Raw genomic sequence first — 23548 nt, 5'->3', positions numbered from 1 at the left:
ACAGCGGCCTAGCTCGCCTATAGCTAAAAACGGCCCTGGAGAGAGAGAGAGTAGAGGGGGAGGTGTAAGTGACAGAGCTGTGAACAGAGAGGAGCAGAGGAGAGCTGGCTTGACACACGCACATACTCTAGGTCTATTCCTACGCAAAGCAAATATTGTATTAAAAAAGGTCTTCTGGGGTGTCACACTGTCACTGGACACGGCTTCCCTATTTGGAAGTGGGCTTTCCTATTTTTGTAAACATGTTTTCTGATTTTGCCGCTGTAGCCGAACAAGAGAATGGTCCGATCAGGGTTTCCGCTAGGCATTTTTGGGGCCGACCACCTTGGACGGCAGGATTATATTTTACCTAATCAATTAATTTATCAGCCATAATTATAATGAACGTCACATGCGTGTTTGTAGATCCTACTGTATGTGCAATGTGCACGCGGTGCACCCAACTGATAATTACACCTATATATCCTCCATTGGCTTGGATGACCTATCTGTTAGATGGTTTACAAATTATCTAATGGGGAGAACACAAGCTGTTGTAGCTGATGGCTTTAAATCAAGTTCTCTCTCAATAAGCAAGGGTGTCCCTCAGGGGTCCATTTTAGGTCCTCTTCTATTCACCCTTTATGTGAATAATATTGCTCTTCCCTCCCTGAACTGTGACGTCCATTTTTATGCGGACGACACTATTCTATATTGTATTGCACCAACTCTGGAAATGGCCACTGCAAATTTGCAAAATGCCTTTAATAGGTTTCAACTGGCCCTAATTAGGCTTAAGCTGATTTTAAACTCAAATAAAACGAAATGCATGGTATTTACCAGATCTGCAGACACAAATGCGTTTACAGGTATTCTCACTCTTAAAGGTGAAAAAATTGAACAGGTTACGTCGTACAAATATCTGGGCATCTGGTTAGACAACAAGCTCTCATTTAAAGTCCATGTGGAGCACCTAACTAAAAAACTAAAAGGACAAATCGGGTTCCTCTATAGAAATAGGTCATGTTTTTCTCTTGCCAATAGAAAGACTATTGTTCAATCTGTTATAATGTCAGTGTTTGATTATGGTGATGTGCTGTATATGCATGCCTCACTCTCTACACTTAAGCCTCTTGATGCTGTCTACCACAGTGCCTTGTGGTTTATAACTGGTGATGATTATCGTACCCATCATTGCTTATTATATGAAAAAGTAGGTTGGCCATCTCTCACAGTTCGTAGAGAGCAACACTGTATTTTATTTATTTATAAGGCCTTCTGTGGTAAACTTCCTTTGTATTTATCCTCGTTGGTAGAACCAAAAGTCACTGGACATGCGACTCGCTCAAAGGTATTTATTAGGTACTCCTGTCCAACTATGAACAGTGAGCAAGGAAAGACTGCTTTCAAGTATTACGCTCCACACAAGTGGGATAAACTTCAGGACTCTTTGAAACTGGTTCGATTGGTCTCAATAGGGACATTTAAAGTGCTCCTTGAGGGCACACTACATAGTGATTGTACATGTTTTGTGTAAAAACTATATACTGTATATGTTTATGTACTTCTTGCTTCTGTAACTGATTTCTGATTTGATTATCTATTGTATTTTTCATTGTGTTGTTTTTATGATGTGATCAGGGTGTCCTTGAAAAAGAGAGCTTGCTCTCAATGGGCTCCCCAGAATAAATAAAGGAAAAAGAAAGAAAGACACCATTTTATGTTAGCGCTGGGCTTCTTTCCTCTTTATCACAGATGCAATCTGTTCCTGAGTTAACTAAATAATAACTAGTATCTACTTATGCAGAGGTATCACATGTCAAAAAGAAGTGAATAGGCTAAAGTGGGCGCAACTCAAGCGCCCTGCCACACAGTGGCCTACAAATTAATACGTTAATAGTATATGATTTTGGCTTCACGTCTCATTAAACCTTAATTTGTAAACATACAATCTTTGTTTTGTTTTGTTAATGTTATGTTATCATGGCGCAAGGAAGGTTGACTTGCCTCTGTTGCTTTGACCACCACAATGGCACCATCCATGAGATCAGAAAGCGAGTGCTTGTATAATATCCTTGTGATTCCACAGAGTTCGGGTCCCTTTTTTATTAGCAGCAGCGGCGATCGAGCTGCGCTGTCGTGTCAGAACATGATACAATTTTAAAATTATGATAAGTTTTAATGGTTGTAGCCTTACTACTTTAGCCAAATAATTATATGAATAATAGGATTAAATTACAAAATAGCCTAAGAGCCATTTTCCCAGCCGGCCACGGTGGCCGGTGGACTTTATAATTACCAGCCAATTAAACATTTAACCGGTCAATGGCTGGTAAATACCGGCTAACGGAAACTCTGGGTCCGATGGCCGCCTTGACGGCTCAGTGCAGTGGGAGCTAATAGGAAGGATTAATAGGATTGATCATGATAATGAGAATTGCAATGAGGAAGAACAGGTAAGACATGCAGAAACAAGGGATGCACTGAAGGAAGAAAGAAAGAAAGAAAGAAAGAAAGAAAGAAAGAAAGAAAGAAAGAAAGAAAGAAAGAAAGAAAGAAAGAAAGAAAGAAAGAGGGAAGGGGAGAAGCAAAGAGGGAGAAAGTAGATGGTTTGGTCCATTTAATTCCAGAACCACCATAACACATTATAGCATCTTTCTCTTCTATTGATCAATGGAAGCAGAGGGAGGCATGAACTGAACACATAAACAAATAAACCCAATATATTGTAGCAGAGAGGGAGGGGACGTGAGGTGATGGATGGAACAGGCTCTCCCTCTCTTTCTTACGCTGTTCTGTCTCTTTCCTTCCTCCTGTCATTCCACCCTTCTTTTTCTCCTCTCTCTCTCTCTCTCTCTCTCTCTCTCTCTCTCTCTCTCTCTCTCTCTCTCTCTCTCTCTCTCTCTCAGAGCCACCTGCTCCATAAATCAGGTCTGCCAGTCCCTTCCTTCCCCGCCTACATTAGCAAGCCCTGAAAATCTCCCTTCATCCTCTGGAGGAGAGGAGAGGAGAGGAGAGGAGAGGAGAGGAGAGGAGAGGAGAGGAGAGGAGAGGAGAGGAGAGGAGAGGAGAAAGTGGAAAAAGTACTCAGATGTTTTACTTAAGTAAAAGTATCAATACTGCAATATAGAAATACTCTGTTACAAGTAAAAGTCTGTAATTCAAAATGTACTTGAGTAAAAGTATAAAAGTATTGGGATCAAAATATACTTAAAGTACCAAAAGTAAAAGTACAAAATGTTTGAAAATAGCAGATCTACGAGCTTGTAGATCGGCTCTTTTCAAATAGCCTAGGTACAAAATAGGGCTAAAGTGGATTAATGTATGTTTTATAATCATTTATATCTACAAAGTAACTAGTAACTAAAGTTTTCAAATAACTGTAGAGTAAAAGTACAAAATTTGCCTCTGAGATGTAGTGGAGTAGAAGTAAAAGTACTGAAAACTGGAAATACTCAAGTAAAGTACAAATACCTCAAAACTGTACTTAAGTACAGTACTTGAGTACATGTACATAGTTACTTTACACCACTGAAGAGAAGAGAAGAGAAGAGAAGAGAAGAGAAGAGAAGAGAAGAGAAGAGAAGAGAAGAGAAGAGAGTCCCAGTGCTGAACCAAGTCATCGTTCATTATTAGACTGCTACACTGAACATTCTCATGCAGAATTATCCAACTGTACAGTTGTGTCCTTGGTAGGATCTCAGGCCTTCATGAAGTTAAGTGCTCTGGGCACATTTCCCATGCACGAGGATTTGGCAGGTGTTCTTTTGGCTTTCTTGTTCTGTTCTGTCCAATACAATTACTTATGTTTGTATGTGCTTTGGTTTACTGCATTTCACAGCTTCAGTTTGAAGGGCTTTTACTTGCCCTTGGATATTTCTTTGAAGGCCAGGGCAATAGTCTGTGTGTGAAGGGATTAAAATCAAAGGAAATTAAACGAATTGCATGAATTAAAAGATACCAATCGTCTACTTCAAGCTAATCCTCAGACATCCGTTCATAGAGCACATACAAAACAATGGCACTGTCTTCTCATTCTGGTGTCTCGTTTTTGGATTGTGCAGTCCTGACTTCTCGTCTGTGCCTAGGGAACAGCAGTGGCATAGTGGTGCCACAAAAACATCTGCCATTAATTTTTCCCATAGAGATTTACCACAAATATTTATATCAATTATTTTAAGGTTAGAATCAAGCCATACAGGCTGGTGAATCATGACCATGAAAACTTTGATTCTGTGGAAAGAAAAAATAAAGTATTTATTAAATGTAGAATATCATATGATTAAATACATATATATTTTTTAATTCATAGAATCAAAGGTTTTATGGTCATGATTCACCAGGATACTGGATGGCTCGATTCTAGGCTTAACATAATAGATATAAATATTTGTGTAATTCTCTATGGGAAAAAGGTATGTATTGAGGCGTTGTAGATCTGCTATTTTCACAATAGAACCGTGTTAAACAAAATGTAATGTCTCAAGTCTTACAACTCTTAGTGCTCGTCAGGTAGGGGGGGGGTCCCCAGTTAAAATATATTATTTTGGGGGTTGCGTCCTGAAAAGGTTGAGAACCACTGGTCTATAACAAATGATCATGCAGCTATTTAGTACCCAGGGGTGTGTTGGTCTTAAAATGTGCAGTGGTCTGGTGCTATCTTATGCACAGAGTGAAGACCAGCTTCAATGTGGTCTGATCAGCCAGCACAGTGATGGCGCCATATTTCCTTACTATTTACTATTTCCTTACTATAAAGGTCTTTGTGCTCAAACAGCTGAGCAGCAGATTAATCAATGTTCAGCAACATGATTTTTCATTCATCTTATTAATAAGAATTGAAACAAAAAGTTGCTGCTGTAGTGCGTCTTCAAAGAAAGCTGAGTGGTAAGGAGAGAGAATTTCTATTTACTTCAGTAAATAGCCGGCTGACATTTCATCTTTGATAGAAATATGTTAAAATACCTCTTGTCGTGTAAGAATGTTGTGAATTCTTAGCATCCTGGGATTCTTTATCTGTCTCTGTAACTACAATACAGTAAGGCCCTTTTGCGCTGTGTATTTTTGGCCGTGCGCCATTGATCATCTAAATAGGGTGCCACAAGCTAGAACTTAAAGGTTATGTTGATTTCATAAAGGCTTTACCCTTTTTAGTTTAGCTCTTCTGAATTCAGTGAAAGGTAAACCAGGACCTCCCACAGTGCTTTCCTACCAGGGTCGCCTTGTGCTGAAATACACCTGCAAGATGAATTCTTTCCCCAGCTACTCCTGAGGAGCAACCTTTCCATGTAGCAGCAGAAGTCGCAGTAGGAGTCACAGCCACACTTACACAGAACGTTGAGTTGGACCTGAGCTTCCACACTTACACAGAACGTTGAGTTGGACCTGAGCTTCCCGTCGTTTAATGTTGAGGCCGTTGTATGGAGCGGTCTGGCAGCGGTACGGTCCCATCATGTCCCTGGTGACGTTGGTCAGCCTCAGTGGGCCGTCGCGGGTCTCCTCCACCGGCTTCCCAGATGGCATCAGCAGGTCCTTGTCCGCCCGCGACCACAGTAAGGGAGGCCGCGGCTTGCCGTCCACCACGCACACCAGCTCTGCATTTCCTCCCTCCCGTACGCTGACCACCTGGCCCCCGGCTGGCACCGTCAAGATCGGAGGAGTGACTAGAGATGGAGAGATAAAGAACAGCAGGAGACAGAGAGTGAAGAAAATGTATTACCCGGCTTGTTTGAATGCTTGATTCTGATTGGTCAATCACTGAAATCAGCGGTCTGATATTCCCTGATAACAGACCGCTCCGCTCTATAACAGACCGCTGCCTAATCAAAGGCTCAGAACACATGCTGCTGTCAGGCTGCACTGGGTGAATATTGTGCTGTATCCAACATGTCAGCCATGTAAACAAACATACAGCGACATTTAGAACTAAACGTTGCTCTCAAGAATGTAAAAAAAAAAAAAAGCAACGTAGTATCAGAAAATGGATTCTATCTAATCAGCACTTCCTTGTTTTCCAAGGCGAACGTGTTACGCTGGGGGGGACGCCCAGCGCATTAATTGTGGAATACTTTCAGCTGTCTGTAAACAAGGAAATACTTTGTTTTGTTTTTAGTTTTGAGTCAAATTATTAATTTTATTTAGTAGCCGGGTAATGACTGGCTCCTTGGTGGTTCTCCATACATAACATCCCTTCAGCCTCGGCTGCGCCTCGGGGAGTTATCAGGCAGTCGGGATGTTATGTATGGAGAACCACCGTGGAGCCAGTCATTATACCTTACATATTTCTCTTCTGTCGGGCGGAAACCAGCTCCACACCATGGTTCTGAGTTAAATAAAAGATGAAGATGAAGAAAATAAAGCCAGGCGAGTGAGTGGGGAAGTCAGTCCAAATCTCACCGCTGTTCTGTGTGATGTTAACGTCCACACGGAGCTCCGCTACGCGGCTACCAGGGAAGTTGGCCACGCAGCTGTAGGTGGCCAGGTCACGGAACTTCATGTCCACGATCTCCAGGCTGCTGGTGCCGGGTGCCATGTCGGGGTCGCTGCGGAGCAGGATGAGGCTGTCCGAGTTGTAGACGGGCACGCCGTTCTTGAACCAGGTGTAGTTGACCTTGTCCTGAGGGGAGGCGTCGACGTGGCAGGACAGCTTGAGGTCACGACCCATCTGGATGCTCTCGCTGTCCTTGTTGGAGTCTGGCGTGATCTGAAACGTCAGGTTGCTCATCGCTGAGAGAGAGAGAGAGAGAGAGAGAGGTTAAATGAGATGGCGCTTGTTGAGGGGCGGGCCATCAGAGCGTAGAAAGGATACGGGGCGATCGAAGGGGGATGACAGGATGATGGATGGGAAAAGGAAGAGAGAGAAGAGTTTGCTATAGGCAAAACGAGAGACAGACAAACAGAGAGAGGAAAAAACAAAGAGATACAAAAATAGGGCGATAAGAAGAGAGAGGAGGGTTGATCTGGAGGCGTGGGTGTGTAGACACATGGCTGTGCAGAGAAAGAGAGTAGACCAGGGGTCTTCAACGTTTTCAGACCAAGGACCCCTTAGTTGAGAGGGAGATGAAGCAGGGACCCCCACAACCTGTTCGTAGATTCCATATAGTTTCATTGTTTGACAGCACAATCATTATGTGTATTTTGGATTCAATTTGTGTTTTCAGATACATATTTATCCACTTGAAAAATACTTAAATGGATATTCCACTTTCAACAGGGAAACACCTTATGGGCTTTTCTCCACACACACCCATTGTAACTTCAAACTCCATTTTAACCATGATAGACTCATTAAAAACACAGTTTGAAGTTACAATGGGTGTGTGTGGGGAGAGGCCTTGGGCCTGGAGGGACTGGTAACCTTTACATCAAATATCTAAATATTGAATCAAGCAAATTAAAAACTGTTCAGGGTGTTCATAAAAGCCTGATTAGACGATAAAATTACCAAAAGCTTTTTTGAAATGAAATATCCCTTTAATAAACTTGACATTCTTTGTCCCTCAACACCAAACCTTTTTGCCGAAAAATAGCCGATCTACAAGCTCACAAAGCCTCGCGCTGAGAGGTGTTGTGAGCTTGTAGATCTGCTAATCTGGCTAAGGTTCTTGGCTAAATATGGACGCTAAGTGGTTAATATTAAAAAAGGAGAAAAGATGTTCTATCACACAGCAGAAAGAGAAGGACCAACCAAAGACAACATGCGGTACTCTGAAGAAGAAGAAAAAGAAGAAGAAGAAGAAGAAGAAGAAGAAGAATAGAGTGTAGAGCAGGGGTTTTCAAAGTGCGTGACGGGGCACCCTGGGGTGCCGTGACAGCAGTCCAGGAGTCCAGGGGCAGTCCAGTACAAATTGTTTTTAGTCAGTTAACCAAAATGGCTATTGTCTCAATGTTTTCCTCACAACATAATAGCTAAAATATGCCATACATATAAGGTGCTGGTAGTGAAAATTATGGATATAATATAGGGGTGCCTCGGATGAGAAAAATATTTTATAGGGGTGCCCTGAGCCAAAAAAGTTTGGGAACCCCTGGTGTAGAGAAGAAAGGAAGGGGATGGAAGATGGGGGATCAATCACAGGTAGAATAATAACCAGGGGAATGGGGGAAGAGCGATAACAGGGTGACATCTACATTGTCAAATTCATTTTACAGTTTCCTCCACAGACCTACAGTACATGCTGAATACCAAACACGCCTCAAAATCTCCACAGAGGACAGAAAAGGATAGCTCCTGGGGAGCCCGTTGCCCTACTGGTCCAGGCGCATACCATATAGGCCCTGATGCCTGACGCTGTGTCGCCGGTTCGATTCCCGATCCGGACAACCTTTGCTGTGTGTCACTCCCCGTCACTCTCCCAGTCTACAGAACTGTCCTATCAAAAAAAGGCATAAAAGCCCCAAAACAAATCTTTAAAAAAAAGAAAAGGATTGCTCCATCTAAACTCCTTCAGAGCTTGTTAACTCATAGGTGGAGCTGTCTATGATGTACTGCAAGTGCACATGCATGTGTATGTGTGGCATAGCCAGATGATCAGAGATCCCCTGTCCTGTTCTACCCCCAGAGGCCAAAACAAAGGCATTTCTTCCCCAAATGGGTTCCCAGATTGCTATCGATGTGACGCGGCGTTCAGGTCCATTATGCCAACAGCAGAAACCCACCATTGTTGATTTCGTCGACTAAAACTATGACGAAGTTGTTGTTTTTTCGACTGCGTTTTTTTCACTGATGAAAACTAAATAAAAACTAAGCTGTGATGACTAAAACTAAGACTAAATATATTGACAATTTCGTCAACAAAATAAAAACTAGACTAAAACGTTAGGGAGGGACTAGTGGAGGAGAAAGTAATTTGGTTGCTCTCAGGTGTTACGTGCTGAAAATAGCAGATCTACAAGCTCACATTAGATCGACTATTTTCAGCAAGCAACCAAGTGTCATTACGATGCCATCAAGGCATTAAATCAACTGTAGATTTAGTCAACTAATATCTTATGATATCTAGCCGACTAAAATTAGACTAAAACTAAAACTTTTCAGGTGACTAAATTATGACTAAAACTAAATGACATTTTATTCAAAAGACTATGGTTAAAAATAAATCAAAATTTGCTGTCAAAAACAACAGCAGAAACCCACCTATCAGACATTCTGCACAGCAACAACTAACACAAGAGCCAAACGCTAATTGCTTCCACTCCCCTCTAACTAATTGGAGAGTGCAAAGATGATTAACAGGCAACAAGAGTAGCCATCAGGGAGAGAGAAACAACTGGGGAATGGGCGAAGATCGACGCTTAACCCCGCTTATTCAATGCAATCTAACCCAGTGGTTCTCAACCTTTTCAGGCCGCAACCCCCAAAATAATCTGGGGACCCCCCACCCTGACGAGCACAAGAGTTGAGGCATTACGTTTAAAAAAAAATAATACAAAATTATAATTACATTATAAGACAGGTCTATTATGAAAATAGACGATCTACATGCTCACAACGCCTTGCGCTATTCTCACAACTTCTGCCTCTAATATTTGACAATTGACCCTCTATACACGTAAACTTTATGTTTGTTTGTTTACTGTTGAGTGAGAAAACAATGTTGCATATTAACACCTTCTAAGCCAAGGGGGGCCCCTTAATGTTAAAACCGTACTATATCGCACATCCCCCCAGGGACTCTCAGCCACGTCGTACATTCCCGGACTTTGTCTTTAAAACCGGAATAAAAGCTTTTGATCCGAAAATCGGCGATCGTCTAACCTTCCCTAGTCACCACTCGTGCACTGATAGCTCATGCAGACCGTGCATGAAGCACAGAGGTGACGTCAGCGCCTCTCCTTCTCCAAGGCACCTTCCACCCATCCGTTTACTGTCTACACACTCGAGCTCCTCCTGCAGCCATGCTTGGGGCTATGCTAGCGAAACTTTTCAGTTCTGTTCTTCAGTCACACATGGACTATTTGCGGGGACATTTACGTGAAAGGATCGCGCACGCGAAACGCACGGGGACATCGACGATCGGCCAAAACCCCCATTCTATCCCAACGGAGATCGAGAAAATCATGGTGAGTTACTGGCCTGGGGGGGAAAAAAAAAGAAAAAACAGCGGCGCTGTTCAAGATGGAGGGGCTGCGGGGTCATGTTTATACCCCCCAAAATAATTTGGGGACCGACCCACAGGTTGAGAACCACTGATCTAACCCTCCAAACACACACACAGCTACTCACTCCTGACTATGAGGTTGACGTATCTTCGTGCAGGGTTCCCCACGTTGTTGACTGCCGTGCAGTTGTAGAAGCCAGCGTCCGTGGCCGTGACGGAGCGCAGCAGCAGTGAGCCACCCCGCACCTGGGCACTGAGTGGCATGGGACCCGGGTAGCGGGACCAGGTCACGGTTGGCGGGGGGAAGCCAGCGGTCACCTCACAGATCATCAACACGTCCTGTCCGGGGTCCACCACCAGGGTCTCGTTGACGGACAGACGCAGAGCGGGGGGAGCTTGAGGGGGGGAGAGAGAGTGGAATAAAGTGTGGATCACCGTCTCCTGCAGTTCTCTGGCATTCTAGATTAATGATGCGGGCGATTTATAATTGATCTGTGATTGTGTAGCAGAGATGGGTAGCAGTCAATACATTTATATTTGCATACTATAATAGTACTATTATAAAGGTATTTAGTTAGTCAACAACATTACTGCACAATGGGAATACAGAATCCATGCACATAATTAATATACAATACTGTTGTTATGCTGTTGTTTGTAAATGTGTGAGGAGTTGAGGATTACATTGTGCGTGCATGCGTGCATGCATGTGTTTGTGTGTGGGTGAGCCTGCACAGGGGCGTATCTGCAACAAAAACTTGTGCTTTCCTATTGCAGTATATTGATTCACACACAACGCTTTTTCATTCCCGAGACGCCTAACGTTTTTATTGGAAGGGGGACTGAAACAGCACATGTTGATGCTGAAGCCGACTTCTCAACACTCGGCAAGGCGACTCGCTCACCTCATGGCTCTCTCGGCGGTGCCTTTTGTGGCCCAAGTTCGCCTCCGTCATTTTGGGGACACCCGTCCATCCCAAAACCCCACCATTCCGAAACACCACCATTCCGAAACACCACCATTCCGAAACCCTGCCATTCTGGGGGGAAAAAATGGAATGGCACTGTTCCGCCCCCAGCCCCACCCACCTCGACCCACTCTTTTCCACCTCTACCCACTTTCACCCACATCCACCCACTTTCACCCACCCCACCCACCTCTACCCATCTCCACCCACTTTCCCCCACCTCCACCAGCCCCACCCACCTCCACCCTGTGCATTCCTGACATTAGTATACACAAGATCAAGGCTGTTGTCACCTCTTGTTTTGCATGTGACGAACTGGGAAAAATCTGGCAGGACACTGGAGACCAGCTTCACATGGTTGAAATCACCATTATGTAGGATGATAGAACTGGAGTAGTGGGTGGGGTGGATGGAGGAGGGGGAAAGTGGGTAGAGGTGGGTTAAAGTGGGTAGAGGTGGGTGGGTTTAAGTTGGTGGAGGTGGGTGAGGTCTTCCTTCTCTCAGGTTCAAGCCATATTTATATGGTTTATAGTGCATAATGCTCATAGTTTTTATTAAATTTTTACACCTTAGTCTATAGCTTGGCCCTGTTATCGCTGCTCGCAGCTATATTTTGGTTTTATAACCTGTTATAATAATTAGCATTTCGGAATGGTGGGGTTTCAGAATGGCGGTGTACCCCGTAATTGTTACTGTTATTTTTGCAGACCCTTTTACGCCTTGGGTTTGAGAATGGCACATCTGCATTTCTAGAGTGCAGAAATGCCCAGGACGGCACCAGATGACTGGAAGGGAACCCCCTTACAGTCAAACGTTGTCTTGTTTATTTGGCCAAAGGTCAAATTTGCTTGGGGAGTGAGAGTGTGTTGTCACACACACACACTCCAAGTGGTTGTCATGTGTGAGGGGTGCAGGAGTAACGTGAGTGTCCAGTGTGCAGCGTCCACACATGTCCTGCCATCTCAATTTGCACACTCCCATGGTTCGTATAATGTTGGAGCCGCTACTTGACGAGCAGAGCAGATGAGCATGGCTTGATGTGAAATGAACTCCTAAATGCTCCTCAGTAGCACTTAACGTCATTGAGATGAGCCTCTGGCAAAGTCAATATCATTTCAGAGAGCGGGGATACATCTGTGCACCACTTGACTGCTAAACACCGGTAGACAAGTAGCTGACCTGCACCACAATGTATGTATTTGTTTGTTTGTTTGTTTGTTTGTTGCGACCATCAGGTCGCAGTTACTATCAAAAGCTCCACCGGCTGTCAGTCTGTCATTCTGTCAGTCAGTCTGTCCGTCATATGTCACGTCACACTTTTGCCCAACTCATATCTCCGCCACCGCCCCTATCCATGTCAAACTTTGCACACACACTCCTTGGCTGCCAAACCACAACACCCACCCCTCATTTCTTACATGGCCCTCTTCTAGCGCCACCATGAGGTCGATTCTTGCAAAACACATTTTTGGACACTGCTCCTACAGATTTTGCCCAAAATCACGCAAAGCGGTACACAGTATCTCTAAAGTCATGTCATCAACATGGATCTGTCCCATTTTCCATATTCCCTCCTGATTGGCTACCATTGCCTTCTAAAGTTTGTGTATGCGACCTGACGGGCGCTTATCTCCCGATTAGGGAGTCTTACTGGTTTGATTGTTTGTTTGTCCGTCCGTTCGTCCCGTTGTGCTGCTGGCCATACACATTGTGTGTGTGCGTGCGTGCGTGCGTGCGTGCGTGCGTGCGTGCGTGCGTGCGTGCGTGCGTGCGTGCGTGCGTGCGTGCATGCCATGCGTGCGTGCGTGCGTGCTCATATTACTATACTTGGAATAGTAGAATATTAGAATTTCAGAAATAGACATTTTGTGGACCTGCCTCACAACAGAAATGGTTGTTCTATGGTTATTCATTAAGGTTTTATTCATATTGATGCTGTCAAACACCAACTGATTTACAAACTCGCAACACACATTGAGACACAACGTTGTGAGCTTGTAGATCAGCCATTTAGGGTGCATTGACTTCTTATTGTCGGAGTGGCGACACTTCCATAGAGGTTAAGTTTAGGGTTAGGGTTAGAGATAGGGTTAGTGTCGGAATGGAGACATGTCGGAAAGGAAACATGTCGGAATGGAGACATGTAACCCGCACTCTGTGACGCCCCTGCGTGCATGCATGCATGCGTGCGTGCAATGTGCATGTGTGCGTGTGTGCGCGTGTGTGTGTGTGTGTGTGTGTGTGTGTGTGTGTGTGTGTGTGTTTGTGTGTGTGTGTGTGTGTGTGTGTGTGTGTGTGTGTGTGTGTGTGTGCGTGCGTGCGTGCGTGCGAGCGAGCGAGCGAGCGTTTGCGCACACTTGCGTGGGTGTTCAGAGGGTGTGCTTTAATGCCTGTCCACATGGGAGTGGGTGTGTGCATGGACGTCTCCCTCTCTGCATGCTAATCGCTAAACCAAAGCCCCAGGCTTGTCTCCTCAGCATGATCTCATGTGAACGTGATTCCTATCACTGATCAACCAGGAAAAGTACTGGCTGACTCCAAACTCCACCAGCACAGTGAACAGAGGGGGGGCGGGAAAGACTCCGTTCCAGACAGCGATCAATCACAACTCAGCAGTATGGAAAAACACAAAGAGGTCAGGGCAATGGGAAAGAGAGCTACAGAATATACTAGAGGTGGGACGTTTCGCGAACAAATCAAGTCTTTTGAACGGCTCTTTGAAATGAACGATGGGATCCGGTTCGTACATTATTTACTTGCAGAGTATTTCTACATTGCAGTGTTGATATTTTACTCAGTAAAGAAAAGTAAAAGTATCAACATTGCATTGTGGAAATACTCTGCCACAAGTAGAAGTTTGGAATTAAAATGTATTTGATTAAAAGTACAAAAGTATTGGCAATCATGATTTGAGCCATTTCTAAGCGGGCCACAAATCCAGTCTGTCTTAGCCAATCAGGATGGAATTATGAAAGATCTGACAGATTGGTCTTGATTGAAGTGTCCACAGCCCGCCTCTGAGACACAGACTGAGTAGACTGTGCCATCATATAATGAGCATTACTAAGGACCAATTATATGAAGATAGGTTGAAAATGGGTCCTTCAAGTACTGGGGCTGCATGGGTACTTTGTCCATGGCTGGTTATAAGATGATTTATTCCAAGCAGTTCCTCTTGGGCATGTAGTTAAAGTGCGACAGTGGTTTTTACCCTGGAAACTTCTGGGTTTGTTGCCTGCTACATTCAAGTGGAAGTGATCTGCTGTCATGACACTCAGAGAAAGGGAACTATATTGTCACAGAGTTCATGTCAGGCAGCCTGAAGTAAAGGTCACACTAATTAGAACCAGAATATCTTTAACCGTTGAAGAACCGTTCAAACTTGGCCTGTCTCACTTACGGTACAATCATTCAAAGTGAAACACACACGCACACGCACGCACGCACGCACGCGCGCACGCACGCACGCACGCACGCACGCACACACACACACACACACACACACACACACACACACACACACACACACACACACACACACACACACACACACACCATAATGAGATAGAAAACAAATATTCTGTTTTTCCCAAAGTGAATGCAGGATGCTGAGTGATGAAAGGTATATGAGTTTTTTGGCTCCTCTCAGGGAATAAACAAAGCTCACCTCAGAGCCGAGACATCTGAACTGAAGCAGCCATGCTCCCATACATAGAGAAGCACAGACAGGTATCTAGCCAATTACCAGCAGCCATGTGTGTGACCGCCGTGAACCTGTTTTCATTCGGGGCAAAAATGTGTTGCCTGCTTTAATTTGGACCCCAATCACCCTGTTGTCATCCTCACTGATGCATTCCGACTACATTGCCTGGAAAGACAAACAGAATATTAAGCATATGTAAAGTTATTGCAACAATCGCCTGTGTGTTATTTTGCGATTGTCACAGTCAAAATGGAAGCGAGACAAATTGGAGATGTTTTTGTTTGCTGTTGACTTTTCGGGCCATAAATACAAATGAGGCTCCTAGAATCGCAAGCTTCCATAAAGAAAATGAGATTTTCTTAGTTTCTACCAACCAACCAATAAACCCACCAACCAACCAATTTAAATTCCGAGTACATATCTTACGTAAAAATAGAGTCACACTCTCTGCCGATCTCCTTATTGAATGTGTGTATCTATCTATCTACTGTATCTATCTATCGCAGGCACGTGCGTGCACACATAGACATCAAAGGGGGCTTGAGCCCCTGCCCTTTAATCTGTCTGCAAAAAGTGCCCTCTCCAGACCATGAATGCAGTTTTTACTATGGTGAAAGAATTGCAAACGCCCTCTTTCCATGCCATGCCTGAAGGCAGTGTTCAAGAGAATTGCCTTTTCCAAACTCTCCTGGACTTGAACGCAGTATCTTATGTTCAAAGAATTGCCCTCTCTGTGTAGAAATCCATGCCGTTACACCACATCTCCAGTATTGACTTGATTTAGCTTAGTTCAGTGTGGTATCACGCACCGAAAATAGCCGACCTCCGACCGCTTGGAGGTCTGCTATTTTCGATATTTCCACCAAAAGGCCCTTTTAGAAATTTCAGCCCCTTCCTCTCTAACATTCTCTGCACGTCTCTGATCTATCAAACTATAGCCACATTATCTGCAGGTGTCCATATTGAATGTGTTTAGGTATTTATCTGTTGAACTATATCACATTCTCTGTGTTTAGGCATTTATCTATTGAACTATATCACATTCTCTATTTAGGTATTTATCTATTGAACCATATCACATTCTCTGTGTTTAGGCATTTATCTATTGAACTATAACACATTCTCTGCAGGTTTCCATATTGGATATGTGGGTACAGTAGGTACCTGTGTGGTCAGAACGAGTCAAGTGTCACGGCTAAGAGCTGCTGAGTCCACTGAAATTCACTCACAGGTGAGAGGTTGAAATGGCGTGGAGGCATTTATCCATGCCATGGATACCCTGATCCCCTCTAAATCCCACCACCCACTTCAGTCTGATGGGGCTAAAGCCCACATCCGCAGTTTTTCTTTCCTTTTTTTCTCCTTCCAGCACGTTTATTGTATATGTCTGTTATGTTTATGTATAGGTCTATGTTTTATGGGGTAATCAGGGGCGAGATTAAACAAGTTTAGAGAAGCATTGTGAACTTGTAGATCCGTTATTTTTGCTCTCAAGATTTGTTACAAACGTATTTGTTTACAAAGACGAAAACTAAGGACAGTTTTGGTTATTGTTTTTTATTGTTTTTGTTTTTTGTTTGTAAAGCCTTTTATTTGTATTTTAGTTAACTAAAATGTTCTAGTTTCAAGTCAATATCAGATTTTAACCTGTTTAAACCATCATGGTTGGACTCACGAAGACCACGGATTAGGTCTTTAAAATGGACAGCAGAAAGCCCGCAGGGGCCGAATCCAGCAGGCTTTCACCACCCTGAGAGAGTTAATCCCCAGAGAGAGAGAGAGAGAGAGAGAGAGAGAGAGAGAGAGAGAGAGAGAGAGAGAGAGAGAGAGACACCCCGGTGAACATAGGAAGCAATCCATTCCTCTAATAGACCTTGGGAGGTTCATCCTCTCCTCTAATCTCAGATTGCAATCTCCATAATGAAAGAGGAGCAGAGGCTCAAAGAACTAGTGTGTGTGTGTGTGTGTGTGTATACATGTGCACTCACACAGAAACTGTGCTCACATACGCACGCACGCACGCACAGACCCATCCTACCAACGGTTGTGTGCGGAGACCTCGCGCTGATGACTCTTAGCCGACATTACATTTGGATGGAGTTTAATCAACAAATAGATGGCACTGTCATCCCCTATTATATCAAATTATTACAGTGGGTAAAGCAACTCCCCTCAGGTACAAATTACTTTCCAAAGGCTTGACAGCCGTAATCTTTTCTCCCCATGAATACAGCACTAGTCAAAATTGAGTAGTGCAGTAGGTGAGGACTGTGCAAAAAGCTGAGTGTTAGTCGTGTTAGTTTTATGTCCTGATAATAAGGGGAGAGAGAGAGAGAGAGAGAGAGAGAGAGAGAGAGAGAGAGAGAGAGAGAAAGTCCCTGATTAATGCTCTGTATACAGTATATGTGTTGACTGTGCTGGGAAGGACCTGGGTCATGAGTCCTTTTCCCCTGCCCTCATTGAAGCCAGAAACCTTTTCTGAAAGGCTGATTATTAGCATCAACTACTCATGCCATCTGTGAACTTGCAAGGAATGCCGTCCTATATTCTGTACCAGAAATAGAGTAGCATGCCTTTGATGGAGTTTAATTACTTTCATTTCATTCATGGAGAAAAACGATCCGTCAAAACAAATGCGGCATTATGTTCAGAGAAGAGAAGAGGGCAAAATATCCATCTCGTTGTCAGCTTCACTGATGGGACAGAATTCTCAGAGAGAGACGTGTCAAGAAACAGAAGCCGATCTGAAGGGAGGATTGCATTGTAGTCAATACAACTGTCGATGCGTGTATAGACATAGTGAAGGCTGCACTGGAGGCACCTCTTCAACTCACAACCATGCCCCCCACGACACCGCTGGTCTGAGTTGAGCGAGACAAGCAGAATTAGAGAAAGATTAAGTGCTCCGTGATAAGTCAGTGCAGCAGGTATCTGCAGTCTTCCAGCACAAGTCAGGAGAGAAGCCAACCAGGCAGGGAGACAGAACGGCTGCTATTAATGCAGAGCATCAGGACATGAGGTATGTCACTGCCCAGCCATGAGGTCCCCGAGTACACAGCCATCGCTCTTTTTGCACTCTGGGGAAACGCCGCTTCGGCCAAATAGACCAGGCTGAAAGGTTATCTGTAAGCTGAACAAAACCAAGTGTCAGGCCCTCATCGACACGGGAGCTTCCCTCTGCACTGTGGTCCTGCAAGATGCATTATTAATGAGGTTCGCTCCCTCCTCCCCACCTTATTCTGCACATGCTCCATCGCTGCTAAAAAACATTTTACCATACAGTACCTGCCTTAAAGAGGTTTTTATCATACCTGCAAAAATGTAGTTTTTAAATATCTATTTTTTATACTTATATATAATATATTATAAATTGTTATTATATGTTGATGATGCACCAGACTGCTCTGGAACAATGATGTTGTAAATGCATGTCCCACTGTCTGCTGGTGTCTCTTTACATGTTGATATGGAGGTCCATGATGTCATCAGTATATGCCTATTATGGGCATACCGGTCGAATCAGCGGTTCTGGACAATCGTCTATCCGACTGACTTGAAGTGGGTCAGTCGGACAGTTCTCAAGTGAACTACAAACACACGCAAAGACGGACAAATAGATAGTAATCTGAAGGAGTAATATCGAAGAATGTGTTTTACATACTGTAAGTCGGCTTTCTGGTGGCGCTATAAAAAGCAGATGTGAAAAATGCAGGGCACAGGTTTTTCCTTGGCCTCTGGGAAGGTTGCATACAAAGTTTTACCCTAATCGGTGGAACATGGCAGATCTACAAGCTCACAATGTGTCGCAGCACGACACGCTGTGAGGTTGTAGATCGGCTATTTTCAGCATGCAACCAAGTGTAAAACCAGTCATTACGATGCCATCAAGGCCTGCCAAAATACAATTCAGTTGACTAAATCAACTGTAGATTTAGTCGCCTAAAATCTTATGATATTTAGTCGACTAAAATTATACTAAAACTAAAACTTTTCAGGTGACTAAATTACGACTAAAACTAAAAGACATTTTATTCAAAAGACTATGACTAAAACTAAATCAAAATTTGCTGTCAAAAACAGCACTGTATTTCAAATACTTTTTTGTTTTTTTCAAATACTTTTTTTGTATTTTGTGCCCACCTCTGCTGAGAGGTGCCCCGAGCAAGCCTCTAGCCGAGTGGCCGCAACAAGCGTTGTCAGGAGGTACTAGAAATGTTGATGGGGGTTAGAAATGTCAGAGAATTCATAATTATGATCATGCTCCACATCTCCCATGATCCATTGCTTGGGATGAGGATAATAAGGCCATGACAGACACACAGACATGCGTGCGTGCATGGCTTGTGGTTCTACAATGGGTGCGTTTGTGTGTGTGTGTGGGGGGAGACAGCATCATATGTTCACCATTCAGAATCTTTAGCATGTATTTGAATGAAGGAATAAAAGACAGATTCCCAAGACCAGAAAGGCGAAAAAGGGACCAAATCGAAGCCATAGAGGAGGTCTGGCAGGAGAGGACAATAAAAGGAAAAAGCACAGAGCAGTATAGAGCTGAGAAGTGGGGGAGGAAAGATTGTGAGGAGTTGAGAATTATAGCTTCAATTTCCCGGGGAGGCGTGGGTGCAGGGAATGGTTGGATCAGCCAGCACTTCTACAAACCTAACAGAATTTATTTATGTGCAACACAGCGCTTTACAAGCAGCTAACACACATATCTGTCTCACACAATGTTCTCTCTCTTACTCACTGTCTCTCTTTCTTTTATCTCACTCTTGCTGCACTCACTTTCTCGCTTACATCTCTGTCCGCCTGTCTGTCTGTCTGTCTGTCTGTCTGTCTGTCTGTCTGTCTGTCTGTCTGTCTGTCTGTCTGTCTGTCTGTCTGTCTGTCTGTCTGTCTGTCTCAAACATAGGCCAAATTGTCAAATAATATAAGAAAGATGCAAAAATGTTGAGAATAGCTCTACAAGATTTGTGCTTACTCCCATTGTAAGAATGGAATGCGGAAAAGCTCATTATACAGTATCTCAATGCAGTGGTTCAAAACTCCTTTTGGTCCGAACACCATCGGCAGGTTAGCTACTCACCAGAGTTGGCAGGTTAGCTACTCATCAGAGTTAGTTTTACTGAACTTAGGGTTAGGGTTAAGGTTAGATTTAGGTGGTCGGACCAAAGGGAGTTCGAACCAAGGACATGTTACCATAGTTCCCATGTTTGGAACTATCTCATTGGCGAGATCAAAGCGTGTCGCAACTCCCTTCTTCTACAGATCTGATTTGCGAGGCGTTGTGAGAACTTGTAGATCTGCTATTTTCACAATATTTATCTGTGGAACCGAGTCAAACTAAATTGAATTGAACGCCTACATTCCAAGTGCTTGTCAGGGGGGACCCGAGTTGAAATAGGATTATTTTGGGGGGTCACGGCCATCAGCTTGATGTGGTTCTATCCAGACTGTAGTTCTAGCAGACTACTGTATGTGATTCTCCACATAAAGGTGAAGAGGGATGTTTTGTGTTGACAGTTAGATATGTCTGTCATGGGTGCTACAATAATGCATTTAATCAGACTTGCAGATTGATAGGAGGATATTGCTGTCTCCTCCACATCAGGATCAGCTCATCCACAGTGATGGTTTAAGTTCATAATACTGACATCAGGATCAGCTCATCAACAGTGATGGTTTAAGTACTGACAGGATATTTCATTATAGTGCCTGCATGGAACTCACAGAAAACGCAGCTAGTTATCAGAAAAAGTGTGCAAGTAAGTAAATAAGTAAGTAAGTAAGTAAGTAAGTAAGTAAGTAAGTAAGTAAGTGAGTAAGTATAGTAAGTAAGTAAGTAAGTAAGTAAGTAAGTAAGTAAGTAAGTAAGTAAGTAAGTATAAGTAAGTAGGTAAGTAAGTAAGTAAGTATTATGTAAGTAAGTATAAGTAAGTAAGTATACCGGTAAGTAAGTAAGTAGCCTGGGGAACAAGTGGTTCCCCAGCCATGTGGCCCCTAGCTATTGTATACAGCATGCCCATATCATATGTGAATATCGGTTGGTGGTTCTGGACTACCGGATCTCTATAAATGGTCATAACGGTCACCACACACACATATGGGCATGGCTATATATGGGCATATCAGTCGGATCGGTCCGGACAATCGGATCTCCATGTATGTCTAGATATGGGCTTTTCGGTCCAATCAGCAGTTCGGGACAACCGCATGTCCGACCGACTCAACGGCGGACATGCTACTCCCTTGGACTAGGTTCATCGGCAACTCACACACCAACTTTGAAGTGGGTCAGTCGGACTGTTCTCGAGATACGTGAACTACAGACACAGATAGAGAAGCATTTTTTTTCTTCTGTCCTTACTATGCTACACTGATGTGGTACACTACAGATGGGTTCTTCTGGACTTAACATTATTATGTTAAGTCCAGAAGTCATTATAAGATGGTTATTATAAGATTTACGATCAGTAAGACTCCCTAATTGGGAGATAAGCGACCGTCACGTCGCATACACAAACTTTAGAAGGCAATGATAGCCAATCAGGAGGGAATATGGGAAATGGGACAGTTGCATGTTGATGACATGACTCTAGAGATACTGTGTACCGCTTTGCGTGATTTTAGGCCAAAATCTGTAGGAGCAGTGTCCAAAAATCGTTGGTGCTAGAGGAGGGCCATGTGAGAAATGAGGGGTGGAGGTTGTGGTTTGGCAGCCAAGGAGTGTGTGTGCAAAGTTTGGCATGGAGAGGGGCAACAGTGGCGGCGATATGAGTAGGGCAAAAGTGTGACGTGGCGGATAGAGTGACAGACTGACTGACGGACAGACTGACAGCCGGTGGAGGTTTTGATAGCAACAAGTACATCCCCTGGACATAATGCCAGTATGTCATATATGTTGTGTTTTGATGAAACTCATTGATTGCCTCAACATCATGTGACCCAGTCATTGTGTCCCCAACCCCCTGGTTGTTGTCTCCCCCCCCCCCCCCCCCCCCCCCCCCACCGCCCACACACACACACACACACACACACACACACACACACACACACACACACACACACACACACACACACACACACACACACCAAGCCTCTACTTTGACCTGACAATAACAACACCACGTGTTGTTCTATTGTATTTGGACGACAGGGCTGGAAAGAGGATTTGTGTTCAGTTGCTGGAGGGCAGTGCGTGCCTGTTCAAATCCCAAGCTAGGATTATAATCTAAAAATCAATCAATCCTCTTGTAGCGGCACAGTGAATCAGTGGCAATGACATGACATGACCCACTTGGATGAATCAAATCAAATCAAAGCAGCGACTAGGTGTGTGTGTGTGTGTGTGTGTGTGTGTGTGTGTGTATGTGTGTGTGTGTGTGTGTGTGTGTGTGTGTGTGTGTGTGTGTGTGTGTGTGTGTGTGTGTGTGTGTGTGTGTGTGTGTGTCTGAAATGATTGAAGTAGTAGAGCTGCTACTTGATAGAGCTACTACTTGGTTGTACAGCTCTGTACAACCTACGACATATGGGTATTCCCGTGATGACATCACAGATCTCCATACTGTATACGGGCAAAAAAGGGACAAGGACGGAATTCATTTGCAAGTCGCGACAACCACACTGGTTATCATGAGACTGACAAAATATGTCCATATGGGAATTCCCGGATATGGGATTAATATTGATGACATCAGGGATCTCCATATATGGGCAAATGAATTCTGTCTTGGCCATATATGGAGCGTGATATGAGTGCGTGATACTGTCTAGAAGGTAGAATCCTGAAGAGGAATGCGTCCTTCTGTCCGATGCCCTGTGTTGTGAAGAGTTCTTGAAGGTAGAGTTGGAGACTCTCAAGAGCGTTAGTTGGTTGAATATGAAATACCCAGAGAATGCAGGTCTTTTTATATCCTTCTGCTGAGCTGGTCGAGTCATCATTGTGATGTCAGAACAGGTCAGCTATATCCACATCTGGAGTCTGTGAGGTCAGATGTATTGTAGATGTATTGGCCAGCTCCATATATGGAGATCTAGGTGATGAGCTGGTCGAGTCATCATTGTGATGGTCAGCTATATCCATTATCATATTAGCACAGGATGTGCAGGTTTTCATACTAAATGTGACCTACGGTCACAATGACAAACAGCAAATCAGAAGAGGGAGCATTGCTTTCTCTCTGTGTTATTTGTTGAGTATCTGTCAGTATTGTGTACATTTGCTTCTGTTCCAGTGTTTGATGTCCCTGTCTCCATGGCATGACTCTCCTCCACTCTCTGCTTGGGTCTGTTTCTCCCACTCGCTTGCTCCTTTTCCCTTTCTTATACATCGCTCTTTCTCGCGTGCGCGCACGTATGTGTGTGTGTGTGTGTGTGTGTGTGTGTGTGTGTGTGTGTGTGTGTGTGTGTGTGTGTGTGTGTGTGTGTGTGCGCAGATATACCGGTACAAGCTCACAGCGTGGCACAGAGTGCCGTGCTGCGAGCTTGTAGATCTGCTATTTTTGAAAAATCCTGAAAATGTGTCTTTGAATATTTCAAATCCTTCTAAGGTTTTTTGAAAAAACTATGTTTCTATGTCAGTGGTGCTCAAACTTTTTCATGTGAAGGACCCCCAAAATGATATGTATTTGGCCACGGACCCCCATCTCAAAATAGTTCCAGGGACCCCCCAGAAGCAAAATTTGAGTTAAAAAATGTTTGCTTTTCACGACTTTTCAAAACTAGCAGATCTACAAGCTTGCTGTGAGCTTGTAGATCTGCTATTTTTTAATAGCTAAAGTATAATTAAGGCCCCTCCA

At 43.8% G+C, this 23548-nt stretch overlaps 1 protein-coding gene across 1 annotated transcript in view; it reads right to left on the bottom strand.

Moving 5' to 3' along the window:
* The window catches only part of LOC308288035 (MAM domain-containing glycosylphosphatidylinositol anchor protein 1-like), a gene marked incomplete at both ends in the record, with an annotated part of 257477 nt that overhangs the window by 73134 nt on the left and 160795 nt on the right, over positions 1-23548 (bottom strand). Inside the window, 3 exon segments of the mRNA XM_080729379.1 lie at positions 5346-5642; positions 6376-6705; positions 10205-10474. Of these exon segments, the coding sequence (XP_080585505.1) occupies positions 5346-5642; positions 6376-6705; positions 10205-10474 (897 nt within the window).

The sequence above is a fragment of the Nannobrachium achirus genome (assembly GCF_963921795.1).
Source record: "Nannobrachium achirus genome assembly, chromosome: 7".
Lineage (NCBI taxonomy): Eukaryota > Metazoa > Chordata > Actinopteri > Myctophiformes > Myctophidae > Nannobrachium > Nannobrachium achirus.
Note: the sequence above shows the minus strand (reverse complement) of the source record. Positions and strands in the feature narration are given on the sequence as shown.